The sequence below is a fragment of the Schistocerca americana genome, chromosome 11 (genome assembly GCF_021461395.2).
Source record: "Schistocerca americana isolate TAMUIC-IGC-003095 chromosome 11, iqSchAmer2.1, whole genome shotgun sequence".
Lineage (NCBI taxonomy): Eukaryota > Metazoa > Arthropoda > Insecta > Orthoptera > Acrididae > Schistocerca > Schistocerca americana.
The window spans coordinates 78,762,202-78,775,622 of NC_060129.1; the positions used below are offsets into that span (position 1 = coordinate 78,762,202).

Consider the following 13,421-nt stretch of genomic DNA (forward strand, 5'->3'; position numbering starts at 1 on the left):
ACACAATGCCCTGTACTACAACATTTCACTTCCACTTCAGAATGCACACAACGCAACTCGATGATGCTATGCAACACATCATGGCACAGCAAAACTACTTCACAGGTCAAAGCAGATGGTGATATCCTACAACTCAGTATTCCTCAATTAATAAGGACAGATATCTATGATCTTCCTCTGCTTTTCCATTGAAATTAATTTTGATGTAGTTTATTTTTTATTTGCTTTTGCTCTTCACAGTATTTCTGTTTTATGACCTTCTTTCCTTTTTTATTTACTATAAAGCAATGTAAAAGTGTTAATGTTCCAGGTTAAGTATGGTGATCTCCTTCCAGCAGATGGTATTCTGATACAGAGCAATGACTTGAAAGTGGATGAGTCTTCTCTGACTGGTGAATCGGAGCTTGTTAGGAAGGAAGTGCTGGTTAAGCCTATTCTGTTATCAGGTACAATTTACTTAATATTTTTGTAGCAGGGGAGAAATGAACTGCATTTCTAGGTTCTATGGGTAAACACCACATTGTAGAAGGGTCTCAGATGGAAAAATGAGTAATCAGAATCTGAATTTTATGTATTTTGAACATCTTTCCTAATAGGCACCATAACAGTTTCTGTACTGTTTCAGCAGACATTTGTAATTTTCCTTTTTGCAGTATGTATGTGGAGTCAGACCAGTTGAATACTGCTCATCAGGTTTTCCGTGTGACCTCTATTGTTTTTCTGCATTACAAACAGTGTTTTTTCTTTTTTTAAAAGTGGAGTTTAATGTGGCCATTTGGTATCACAGCCCCAAATTGGTTGTAGTGCAGTATTCGGTTAAATGATCTGTGCTAACAGGGGAAGAAAAACATAAAAGAGCAACCAGAGTTGTAGCAGCTGCTAAAAAGTGCCAGTGTGTGGAGTAGCAGAGAGATGGCATGAACCGGAACATTAGCGAGAAAAGACAAGTCGCATGAGGAAGGTGTGTCCAACAAGTATTAAACAATCTTTAACAACTTGTTGTAGCTGTCTGCAGTGTTAGAGACAAATTGATAGTATGCCACAATAATAATACTGTACAGCCCACTATGTCCTTAAAGACATGTTCACAGAGCAGCCTTCTGTTTCTCCATAGTCCTGACACTATGATACCTGCTGTATTTTACAGTGCTTTGAAATTAAAATAAAGTCCACATCATAGGTGTGCTGTGTTAGTAAAAACTTGCCAATCATGTCTTCCTTTCCCAACTCCCTGCCTCTTGCGTTGTGTACTGCCCGCATGATGTTTCGTCACTGCTACTGCTGTGCCACAGTGCTACTCACAAGCAGAGGTCCCCAGCAGCGGGAGTGATGTTTTGAAACCTTTATATGGTGATGTTGGTTAAGATCCCAAGTATCACAGCCTGCAGCCATTCACCTTGGTGGGCTCTCATTTGTGATTAATCAAAGAGAAAAAAAAGGAAAACTGTAATCTTATGTGACTCTGAGTAACATTAAAAAAGTATTGTTTCACAGACTGATTGGGTAGTATAATGTATAGGGCAAAGCCTTCATGTGCAGAAGATCGTGGATTCAAATTTAGTCAGGTATTGATATTTTCATTAATTGTAAAATTTTTATTTAGTTAATTGCTTTTATTGTAATTTTTTTATTTCTATTCCTTTGTCACATTGTTTTAATCATCATATGAATTTTTTTCTTTATATCATTCTTTTTACACTCATAATTTATGTGAATGTGAATTTATCTATTATAGTGTTTAAATATTTGAAAATGCCGCTCTCTTGATTAAAAAACAAAAGGTAAAATAATCTGTTTTTATTAACTGTACAAAAGTGTCAACAAATGTATTTTTCATTATGAGATGAACATTTTTTGGATGGTAATCATTACAAAAACATTTAAAACAGCTTAAATGCCTACTGCACTATGGACAAAATAATGCAGATGAAGATTTAAATGAAAGAAGTGATTATAAGTAAAATGAAATCAAAGCAGAATGATGAATAGATGAATAGAAATAATGAATGAAAAATGTGGATAGAGCAACGTGGATAAAACAAAGGAAATGAAATCAAAATTAATGTGTAAAATTAATTAAAATCAAGTAAACAAAGAAAGTACCTTACTAGATTTGAACCCATGACCTTCTCCATGTGAAGACCTTACCCTATACACTACACCAGACAACCAGTCAGTTTGACACTACTTTTTAATACTACTGAGCATTACACAAAATTCCAAAATTTTTTTGTTAATTACTCACAAGCAAGAGCCCATGAGGCTGTATGGCTGCAGGGTGTGAAAATTGGGAACTCAATCATCACCGTTAGATGGTTTCAAAAAGTCAGTCCCACTGCCAAGGACCTCTCCTTATCGGTTCCTATTTCAGAGCTCCGTAATAGCACAGGCCCGTAGAATAGACCTATCAGGACTGTAAGTGTGAACAAAAATTGTTAAAACTGTGAGCATCTTCTTTATTAAAAAAATGGTTTTTACCCTAAGAATGGGAAACTAATACCAAAAACTACAATGTTGGCACATGTTTAGGACTATTTTACCCTTACTTATTGTATTGAAGTCTTCAGTCCTAAGACTAGTTTGATGCAAGTCCCCTGTTAGTCAGTACAGCACAAATCACTGCATAAGTGCTGCAACCTACATCTATTTATCTCCTTTTTCAGGATGGTGATGCTTCTGGAAAACCTGGAATTACGTCTTACCTGGAAATATCAGGGAACTGAAACCTCAGGGAATTCTGCATTTTTAACCTAGCACTGAAATTGAATTTTATTGAGTTTTATAAATCACAAATTTTAAAATATTTAATATCTCAGTCTGTGTTAATTACATGAATATTATTCCATGTAAGTTATTGATGTCTGTGAACAGTTTTAAGGCACAGTCAGGAGAACTGAAGGATTGATGTTGCTTGACAACTTTATAAGCTGCTGTTAGTTCTGCAGCAGCAATGAGCAATTCTTCCTCAGTGTCTTCTTTAATCATGAAACTATAAATAGGCTTTGATGTTGATGCTACCCCGACTCTGTATGTACAATTCTTCATAGAAATGTGATGTGTCACGTCTGCCTTACCTCCGTGAGTTACTGAGATGAAACAGCTAGAAATTTTACACAACACTTCCTGACCATCCTTTCTTTTGTATAATCATCCAAATAGTGACATTTTCTCTCTCCATCCTTAAGCATTTTTGTAAACTATGATAAGTTTATTAGACTGTAAATAGTCAACAATAACACTTTAGTTATCAAAGTGCATGTCACTATATGCTTCATGCCCTATATACCTGCACGGAACACTTCAAATGTTACTAACCTGCACTCATTGTTCATATTATTTTAGAAAGAATAGTCTTCTCAGATTGTTATTCAAATGGGAACTGCTCAATTCTTCCATGTGGCGCTGCTTAAATAGTTCCAGTTCAGTACTACTGGAGAAGTTTGGTATTTTCTCAGATGGTGGTGCTAGATCTGGAAGTTACTTGCATTGTTGATACAGGATATGTAAAATGCAATGCCATATGTGAGACAACCTTGTCAACATAAATTTGTTGACATATGTAAAACTAAAAGAGGCTTCATTTACATGTTGTGGTAACAGATGACATTACTTCAGCACTTGAGCCAGTCTCACAACAGTATTTTACAAAATCGGGACAAAATTGGGTCTTGTCGGGATGTCGGGACAAGAAGGTCCATAACGGTGATGGTCCTGATACATCAGGAAGCATGGCAACCGTACTTTCAGTAGCACCAGGCAAGTCACATGTCATGTGATTGATTGAGTTACACTAATACTTTGAGTGTTTCAGCTTGTTGGGAAATCTCGAGCCCATTCAGACACAAGTATCATTTACCCAGCACTTACCCAGCCATGAAGACTGCACAATGTCATGTGGCATAGAAGATGACTAGTTGTTGCAATGATTACCAAATATAATATATAGTATTATTTGCCTAATAATGATTAATTTTACAGAAAAAAACTCTGGCTAAGCATACAAGTAGAGAGAAAGAGGGGGGGGGGGGGGGCAAAAAGGGGGAGAGAGAGGAATTATTATGGATATTTTATATAAGAGTTCAGAAATTCAGAAACAGAAAACCATGTCTGATCATGGACATAAATATTAAAAAAAGCACTATCATTTTACTTACCTTATACTTCATTGTACAGGTTCTTTGGGAATGTTCATCTGTGTGAGGTCTTCGACGAGAAACAACTAGAGGAGATATCAGCCCACAGAGATGAACATCTTACTTATTTTTCACAGCTAAACCTTCAAAATTACATAAAATAGTTGACTTTCCTTCATCAGTAAACAAATCGCATGCACTTGCATGTTGTTGTTGCTGTTGTTGTCTTCAGTCCTGAGACTGGTTTGATGCAGCTCTCCATGCTACTCTATCCTGTGCAAGCTTCTTCATTTCCCAGTACTTACTGCAACCTACAACCTTCTGAATCTGCTTAGTGTATACATCTCTTGGTCTCCCTCTACTATTTTTACCCTCCACGCTGCCCTCTAATGCTAAATTTGTGATCCCTTGATGCCTCTGAACATGTCCTACCAACTGATCCCTTCTCCTAGTCAAGTTGTGCCACAAACTCCTCTTCTCCCTAATACCATTCAATACCTCCTCATTAGTTATGTGATCTACCCATCTAATCTTCAGCATTCTTCTGTAGCACCACATTTCGAAAGCTTCTATTCTCTTCTTGTCTAAACTATTCATCATCCATGTTTACTTCCGTACATGGCTACACTCCATACAAATACTTCCAGAAACAACTTCCTGACACTTAAATCAATACTCGATGTTAACAAATTTCTCTTCTTCAGAAACACTTTCCTTGCCATTGCCAGTCTACATTTTATATCCTCTCTACTTTGACCATCATCAGTTATTTTGCTCCCCAAGTAGCTAAACTCCTTTACTACTTTAAGTGCACTTGCATGTAGGGCCTGTTTCTCAACCCTGATGTATTTCTCCTGTATGTGTCATATATTCTTCTCCCGCGTTGTTTTTGTTTTGCCACATTTTTTTCCCACTTGTCAGGCATTTTAAATGTTTTACCACACACTTCTGAATTGTCATCACGTAAAGCCACTTCCATATTAGAATGGAAAAAATATCAACTTTCACAAATGATGCATTCATTACACAGGCTTCATGGAAACTGAGTAGATGGCAAAATATATAAAATATCAACAATGCAGTATGTAGAAGCTGGTCCATTGTTGGGAAAAATATTTATTATTGATTGCAGCTGCTGTGAGGTACTGGAAACTGAATGTGGTTTCCATGTTTTCACTGAATGGAAAAACTACTCAAATTCCAAGGACTTCGGAAGTTATTTCATTAATTTGAAAATGTATTGTGCCATTTTAAGGGGAAAGAGCTGGAAAGTTCTTCTCGGCAGGGACGTAGCTCAAGGCATGTACATTCCATTTCATATTAAAAGTGAAAATTGACCAAAAATCGACTGAGGTGTTTTTCCATTCAGGTCTTCAGTTGTTATTGAAATCTTTTATTTATGTATGAGCTACTGTTGTTACATATGACTTGCACACTAGAAGATATTGTAGTCTGTGTTTCATACACTACGTTTACATGTAGCACATCTTCCTAAAGACAAAAACTGAATTTCGGACACTGTTTTTTTTGCTGTCTTGTTTACATGTGACACGTCTTCCGAAAAGGCAAAAACTGAATTTCAGAAATAGTTTTTTCCTGTCGCGTTTACACATAGTGTATGGAAAGTAAAAAGTGTGATCACTAGTAGAGTACACCCATTTTGCACTTGGTGGCGCTAGCTCTGACTTGAGCGCTACTCACCCATGCAGTCGAATTACACTTTTGCATTTCTACCTCTACTTTACATGTTATGTAGTCACGATTCTCATATATGCTGTGGGAACATACTTAAACTACACTATTTAAGCCCAGAATCAATTCTGATGATCACATTTTTGAACTGTTCGGACATGGAAATAGGAGAACACAGCAGTGGGCAGTGCATAAACTGCACGACTTTGCTCACAGTAATTAATGTCTGGATTGTCAATGCATTAAAGTAGCAAGAAAAGGAAAAAAAAGGAATCATTGAATGTTATACTGCAATACTAATATTTATTCTTACCACGTCACTTCAAATTTTTACAGTTGACCAACTAGATAATGATCGTGAAATATACTACAAAACATAACACATTAATAACTCACTTTTAGTAATGCTGTGAATAAACTGGAGTTATAATAATATAAGTCATTTGTTGTGAAAAGTTTACAATCCTGTATTATGTACATGCAGACAATGAAACAAAATTAATTCCCATTGGTACATTGCAATGAAAACTATAAAGGTGTATTCATTCATGTGGGGACGAACTTGCTGCAAAACAGCAGTGAAGAAGAGATTGTAAATGAAGCACGAAATCTCATCCGGTTGTTAAAAAACGTGTATGCAGCATCAAAGTTAATTATTAATAGTATCCTGCACATAAGATCGATAAGTGATAAATATATAAACAAATAAACCATCACGTCAGGGGGCAGTGCTACAGACCTGGTGCAGTTTTTGTGGATTTGAATAAATTTATCACTGATAAATGCAACATACAAGATGGGCTGCATCTAAACAGGCTAGGATCAACAAGATTCAGCAATATGTATAAAGTCTTCCCACATCAAAGGGAACGGGGGCCCCACTCGACCGTATCCAAATCTAATGTAATTTGGTGTGAAGGTTCTCTATGGTCTTTGATGGGTATATATCACATCTCAGTCCAATATCTTCAGTGATTGAATTTTTAGGGGCTTTTAAATAGAGGCTACTCATCTTCACATCACATATGAAGGTGCAAATGTCTCAAGTTTGCTTGGCTTTTCCAGAAGTTGTACAAAACATTTGGTCTTTTGCTTTAATATACATGACACCTTTTTGTGCTGAATCACAGCATGGTAAGAATTAGGGATTTAGCCACATCTAAATATAGATACAAGCCTCTAAAGTGGCTGCAAAATTTGTCGCACTATTCTGAGAGCCAAGATTTGACCGACCATTGCTACTTTTCGTGTGAACCAATCACACCAAAACTTCAGAGTGTTATTCCTACCCATGAAGCCTATATGTGGATCAAATTTAATTCCCACTGGGTACCTAAATGAAAAAATATACGTCTGTAAAGTTGGAAAAACTTTTCTACATGCAAATTTTAGGGTTTTTTGGGGGGGCAATATCTCAAATGTGTCTTGCACAATCCTATTTTTCTTGCCACAGCTGGAAAGAGCATGCCTTAAGCTTTCAAAGTTATATTGTTTAATTTATGGATCTTGCATATTGATGAGTAAGAATGTTTCAAAAGTTATTATTTTAGTACTTCGAGAAGATGGAAAAATGAAATGTTCTGCTCATGAAGTCCCATAATTAACTTTTTTTTATTAAAGTACATAAATCAGTTTCAAACATTAATTTAACACATACCATAAAACAAATATAATGCACAACACAGCAAATTTGCAAACCAAAACACTAAAAAGTCAGTTTCATTTTTGGTTAAACAGTTCTAAATTTTGTCAAGGACAGATTGTGGATAACTGTATTGTCTTCCTGGTGATTATGATGATGATGATGATGATGATGATGGTTGTGGTGGTGCTTCTAAAATCATGAAAATATGTTGCTCAGGAATCTAGTAGGTGTCTTTAGCAGTTGGCCAGTGGAGCAGAACCACGTGGGTGCATAAAGCTGATGAGGAAATGTTGTTGATCATGTGAAACTTCACACATGCTTCCAATCTACCAAAAATAGTCATACATACATGCAATATATTGTCCTGATTGTAAACTTGCAATTGCGATTACTGGAATTTCTTCATCTGCTTCAAAGGCATAAACTTGAATGCTGTAGCATCACTGGAAACTCTGCTTGCTCTGAACTAATTACAATTCATTTGCTTAAATTGACAATTTTCTCTTGCTCCAGATATTATATGTCCCATGGCAACTGTGTTTCTTGATCAGGCTGATTTTTTTTCAATCTCTTCTTTTGGTACACAAAAAAACTTTATGCCTGGACTACTATCACCACTGAATTTGAACAGATCATATGGAGTCAATATTTGGTTACCTAAGGGGCTCTGCAGACTAGCACAGGCTGCTAGTCTTTCTGCTGTTCCCCTAATGTCATCACAAGGCGATTTACTGTGGCTTGTTCTGAAAAAATTCCATTTAGCTGTGATGCCAAAATCCTTTTTGTCCAGACATAAATTGATGAAATTTTTGAAATTCTTATACTGAGCAGCTGAACCATCACTAACGTAATAAATGTTTTCAATCTTTGTCGTTAAATATGCTATTAACTTTATCTGAAAGTCATGAACAGCAATGGTATCATGACGGAGACAGTTTCTGAAAATGCTGCGTATAAACTTTGGTGTTTTGACACAAAGCTATGGCGTCTTAAACCGGTAATTTTCAAAATCAGTGCCTCCATGAAATCTTCAGTAGTTCTCTGACATGTCTCTAATGTGTCTTTGTCAGTATGGACCATTGTTTGTATTCCATTGTTTCTTCAGAGTCATCGTCTTGAAAAGCATCTTCAAGAAAAGCCTCTAGTTGCATTTTTCCTGGACATTCCTCACAATGTTGCAACGTACAGTCTTTAGATTCCAAACTGCATACAGTTTTTTTTACATCAAATTCTTGTAGTCATCTTGGATTGGATGTTTCTGAAGCCAACATTAATTTGACTTTTTGATGAATTGCAAATACACACGCTGAATGTGATCCAGAAGCACCAACTGCAGTGCACCATTTCACCCTGAGCTCACAAAATTTAGAGTGTCTCAGTTGATTTCCATATTACTTACAATAAGCAGCGAACATTTCTTTCAACTTGTGCTCCCTGCCGCCGTTGGATAAGCAGCTGCAGCAGCAAGTCGTATACTCTTAGCTCACTTATTTGTTACATAGTTTAATTCTTAATTTCTTTGTGTGTTTTTGGTATTTGCATGTTTAGTTCATAAATTTCGGGTGTATTATAGTATTTGAGAGTTGTAGCATCGCGTTTTAGTACCTGAATAGTGTAAAATCGTGTAGTCTCCTTCCGCCGCCAAGCAGTGTGTCAGCAGTGCACAAGTAGTAGCATTACTGCATTTACTAGGCAATCTTGTATTTTAATAACCATTTAAATTTTGTGTCAAATTGTTTGTGCCCTCTGTAGATTAGTTGGTTGGTTGGTTGGTTGGTTGGTTTTGGGGAAGGAGACCAGACAGCGTGGTCATCGGTCTCGTCGGATTAGGGAAGGATGGGGAAGGAAGTCGGCCGTGCCCTTTCAGAGGAACCATCCCGGCATTTGCCTGGAGTGATTTAGGGAAATCACGGAAAACCTAAATCAGGATGGCCGGACGCGGGATTGAACCGTCGTCCTCCCGAATGCGAGTCCAGTGTCTTACCACTGCGCCACCTCGCTCGGTGTGTAGATTAGTTCAGACGTTCTTTGCACAACAGTTTTTAGCATGGATAGGGACTGCAACTGCTGTGTTCGGATGCGGTCTGAGTTGGCATCCCTGTGCTCCCAGCTTCAGGCAGTGTTGGCTTTGGTCACACAGCTTGAGGCTGTTGCCAATGGGCATCACAGTGGGGGTCTGAATGGGGGTTTGTCGGGGGTGGCCAGCTCGTCCCACGCATCCCCTGATGGGACTACAACTATGGCTGCCCGGGATACTGCCCACATTGAGGCTGATCCCTCACCTGTGGTAGAGTGGGAGGTCGTCTCGAGGTGTGGCAGGGGGCGAAAGACATTCTGGAGGGCTGAACGGAAGGCCTCTCCAGTTTGTCTGACGAACCGGTTTCAGGCTCTGTCTCAGGCTGATACTGATCTTCGGCCGGACATGGCTGCTTGTCCTGTTCCAGAGGTTGCCCCTCAGTCTGCAAGATCCGGGCGGTCGCAGAGGGTGAGCTTACTGGTAGTTGGGAGCTCCAACGTCAGGCGCGTAATGGGGCCCCTTAGGAATATGGCAGCAAGAGAGGGGAAGAAAACCAATGTGCACTCCATGTGCATACCGGGGGGAGTCATTACAGATGTGGAAAGGGTCCTTCCAGATGCCATGAAGGGTACAGGGTGCACCCATCTGCAGGTGGTCGCTCATGTCGGCACCAATGATGTGTGTCGCTATGGATCGGAGGAAATCCTCTCTGGCTTCTGGCGGCTATCTGATTTGGTGAAGACTGCCAGTCTCGCTAGCGGGATGAAAGCAGAGCTCACCATCTGCAGCACTGTCGACAGGACTGACTGCGGACCTTTGGTACAGAGCCGAGTGGAGGGTCTGAATCAGAGGCTGAGACGGTTCTGCGACCGTGTGGGCTGCAGATTCCTCGACTTGCGCCATAGGGTGGTGGGGTTTCGGCTTCCGCTGGATAGGTCAAGAGTCCACTACATGCAGCAAGCGGCTACACGGGTAGCAGGGGTTGTGTGGCATGGACTGGGCAGTTTTTTAGGTTAGATGGCCTCGGGCAAGTACAGAAAGGGCAGCAGCCTCAAAGGGTGCGGGGCAAAGTCAGGACATGCGGGGGCCAAGCAGCAATCGGTATTGTAATTGTAAACTGTTGAAGCTGCATTGGTAAAGTACCGGAACTTCAAGCGCTGATAAAAAGCACCGAAGCAGAAATCGTTATAGGTACAGAAAGCTGGCTGAATTCAGAGATAAATTCTGCCGAAATTTTTACAAAGGCACAGACGGTGCTTAGAAAGGATAGATTGCATGCAACCGGTGGTGGCGTGTTTGTCACTGTTTGTAGTAGTTTATCCTGTAGTGAAGTGGAAGTGGATAGTTCCTGTGAATTATTATGGGTGCAGGTTACACTCAACAACCAAGCTAGGTTAATAGTTGGCTCCTTTTACCGACCTCTCGAGTCAGCAGCATTAGTGGCAAAACAACTGAGAGAAAATTTGGAATACATTTCACATAAATTTTCTTAGCATGTTATAGTCTTAGGTGGAGATTTCAATTTACCAGATATAGACTGGGACACTCAGATGTTTAGGACGGGTGGTAGGGACAGAGCATCAAGTGACATTATACTGACAAGGGAACCTCCCCATCGCACCCCCCTCAGATTTAGTTATCAGTTGGCACAGTGGATAGGCCTTGAAAAACTGAACACAGATCAATTGAGAAAACAGGAAGAAGTTGTGTAGACCTGTGAAAAAAATAAGCAAAATATACAAACTGAGTAGTTCAAGGGAAGATAAGCAACAATAAGGACAGTAGGAACGCAGGAGTGTTGTGGTCTCGTGATAACGTGAGCAGCTGTGGAGCGAAAGGTCCTAGGTTCAAATCTTCCATCAAGTGTAAATTTTAATTTTTTATTTTCAGTTTATGTGACAAACTCTTATGTTTTCATCACCTTTTTGGGAGTGATTATCACATCCACAAGAAAACCTAAATCGGGCAAGGTAGAAGAATCTTTTTACCCATTCGCCAAGTGTACAAGTTAGGTGGGTCGACAACATATTCCTGTCATGTGATGCACATGCCGTCACCAGTGTCATATAGAATATATCCGATGTGTTTTCCTGTGGAGGAATCGGTTGACCTATGACCTTACGATCAAATGTTTTCTGTTCCCATTGGAGAGGCACGTCCTTTCATCTACTAATCGCATGGTTTTGCAGTGCGGTCGCAAAATACACACACTAAACTTATTACAGCGAACAGAGATGTCAATGAACGAACGGACAGATAATAACTATGCAAAAATAAAGAAAGTAAAATTTTCAGTCGTGAGAAGACTTGAACCAAGGATCTCTCATGCAGCAGCTGCTCATGCTACCACGGGACCACGGCGCTTCTAAGCACACTTCTTTCATGATGTTGCTTATGTGGCCCATGGAATACTCAGTTTGTATATTTTGCTTATTTTTTCACAGTTCCACACAACTTCTTCCTGTTTTCTCAATTGATCTGTGTTCAGTTTATCAAGGCCTATCCACTCTGCCAACTTATAACTAAATCTGAGGGGGGTGCGATGAGGAGGTTCCCTTGTGAGTGCACTATCCAAAAATTACCTCAAGCAATTAAACAGAGAACCGACTTGTGGGGATAACATCTTGGACCTACTGATAACAAACAGACCCGAACTTTTCTACTCTGTAAGTGCAGAACAGGGAATCAGTGATCATAAGGCCGTTGCAGCATCCCTGAATGTGGAAGTTAATAGGAATATAAAACAAAGGGAGGAAGGTTTATCTATTTAACAAGAGTAATAGAAGGCAGATTTCAGACTACCTAACAGATTAAAACAAAAATTTCTGTTCCGACACTGACAGTGCTGAGTGTTTATGGAAAAAGTTCAAGGCACTTGTAAAATGCGTTTTCGACAGGTACGTGCCAAGTAAAACTGTGAGGAGCAGTAAAAACCCACCGTGGTTCAACAACAAAGTTAGGAAACTACTGCGAAAGCAAAGAGAGCTTCACTGCAAGTTTAAACGCAGCCAAAACCTCTCAGACAAACAGAAGCTAAACGATGTCAATGTTAGCGTAAGGAGGGCTATGCGTGAAGCGTTCAGTGAATTCGAAAGTAAAATTCTATGTACCGACTTGACAGAAAATCCTAGGAAGTTCTGGTCTTACGTTAAATCAGTAAGTGGCTCGAAACAGCATATCCAGACACTACGGGATGATGATGGCATTGAAACAGAGGATGACACGTGTAAAGCTGAAATACTAAACACCTTTTTCCAAAGCTGTTTCACAGAAGAAGACCGCACTGCAGTTCCTTCTCTAAATCCTCGCACAAACGAAAAAATGGGTGACATCGAAATAAGTGTCCAAGGAATAGAAAAGCAACTGGAATCACTCAATAGAGGAAAGTCCACTGGACCTGATGGGATACCAATTCGATTCTACACAGAGTATGCGAAAGAACTTGCCCCCCTTCTAACAGCTGTGTACCGCAAGTCTCTAGAGGAACGGAAGGTTCCAAATGATTGGAAAAGAGCACAAGTAGTCCCAGTCTTCAAGAAGGGTCGTCAAGCCGATGCGCAAAACTATAGACCTATATCTCTGACGTCGATCTGTTGTAGAATTTTAGAACATGTTTTTTGCTCGTGTATCATGTCGTTTTTGGAAACGCAGAATCTGCTCTGTAGGAATCAACATGGATTCCGGAAACAGCGATCGTGTGAGACCCAACTCACTTTATTTGTTCATGAGACCCAGAAAATATTAGATACAGGCTCTCAGGTAGATGCTATTTTCCTTGACTTCCGGAAGGCATTCGATACAGTTCTGCGCTGTTGCCTGATAAACAAAGTAAGAGCCTACGGAATATCAGACCAGCTGTGTGACTGGATTGAAGAGTTTTTAGCAGACAGAACACAGCATGTTGTTATCAATGGAGAGACGTCTACAGACGTTA

The 13,421-nt window shown here is 39.5% G+C and overlaps 1 protein-coding gene across 1 annotated transcript in view; it reads left to right on the plus strand.

Annotated features, from left to right (window-relative positions):
• LOC124553251 (plasma membrane calcium-transporting ATPase 2-like) overlaps window positions 1–13,421 on the plus strand; it is a 631,526-nt gene that overhangs the window by 119,939 nt on the left and 498,166 nt on the right. Inside the window, exon 5 of the mRNA XM_047127138.1 lies at window positions 311–446. Within this exon, the coding sequence (XP_046983094.1) occupies window positions 311–446 (136 nt within the window). The remainder of the gene's footprint in view (window positions 1–310; window positions 447–13,421) is intronic.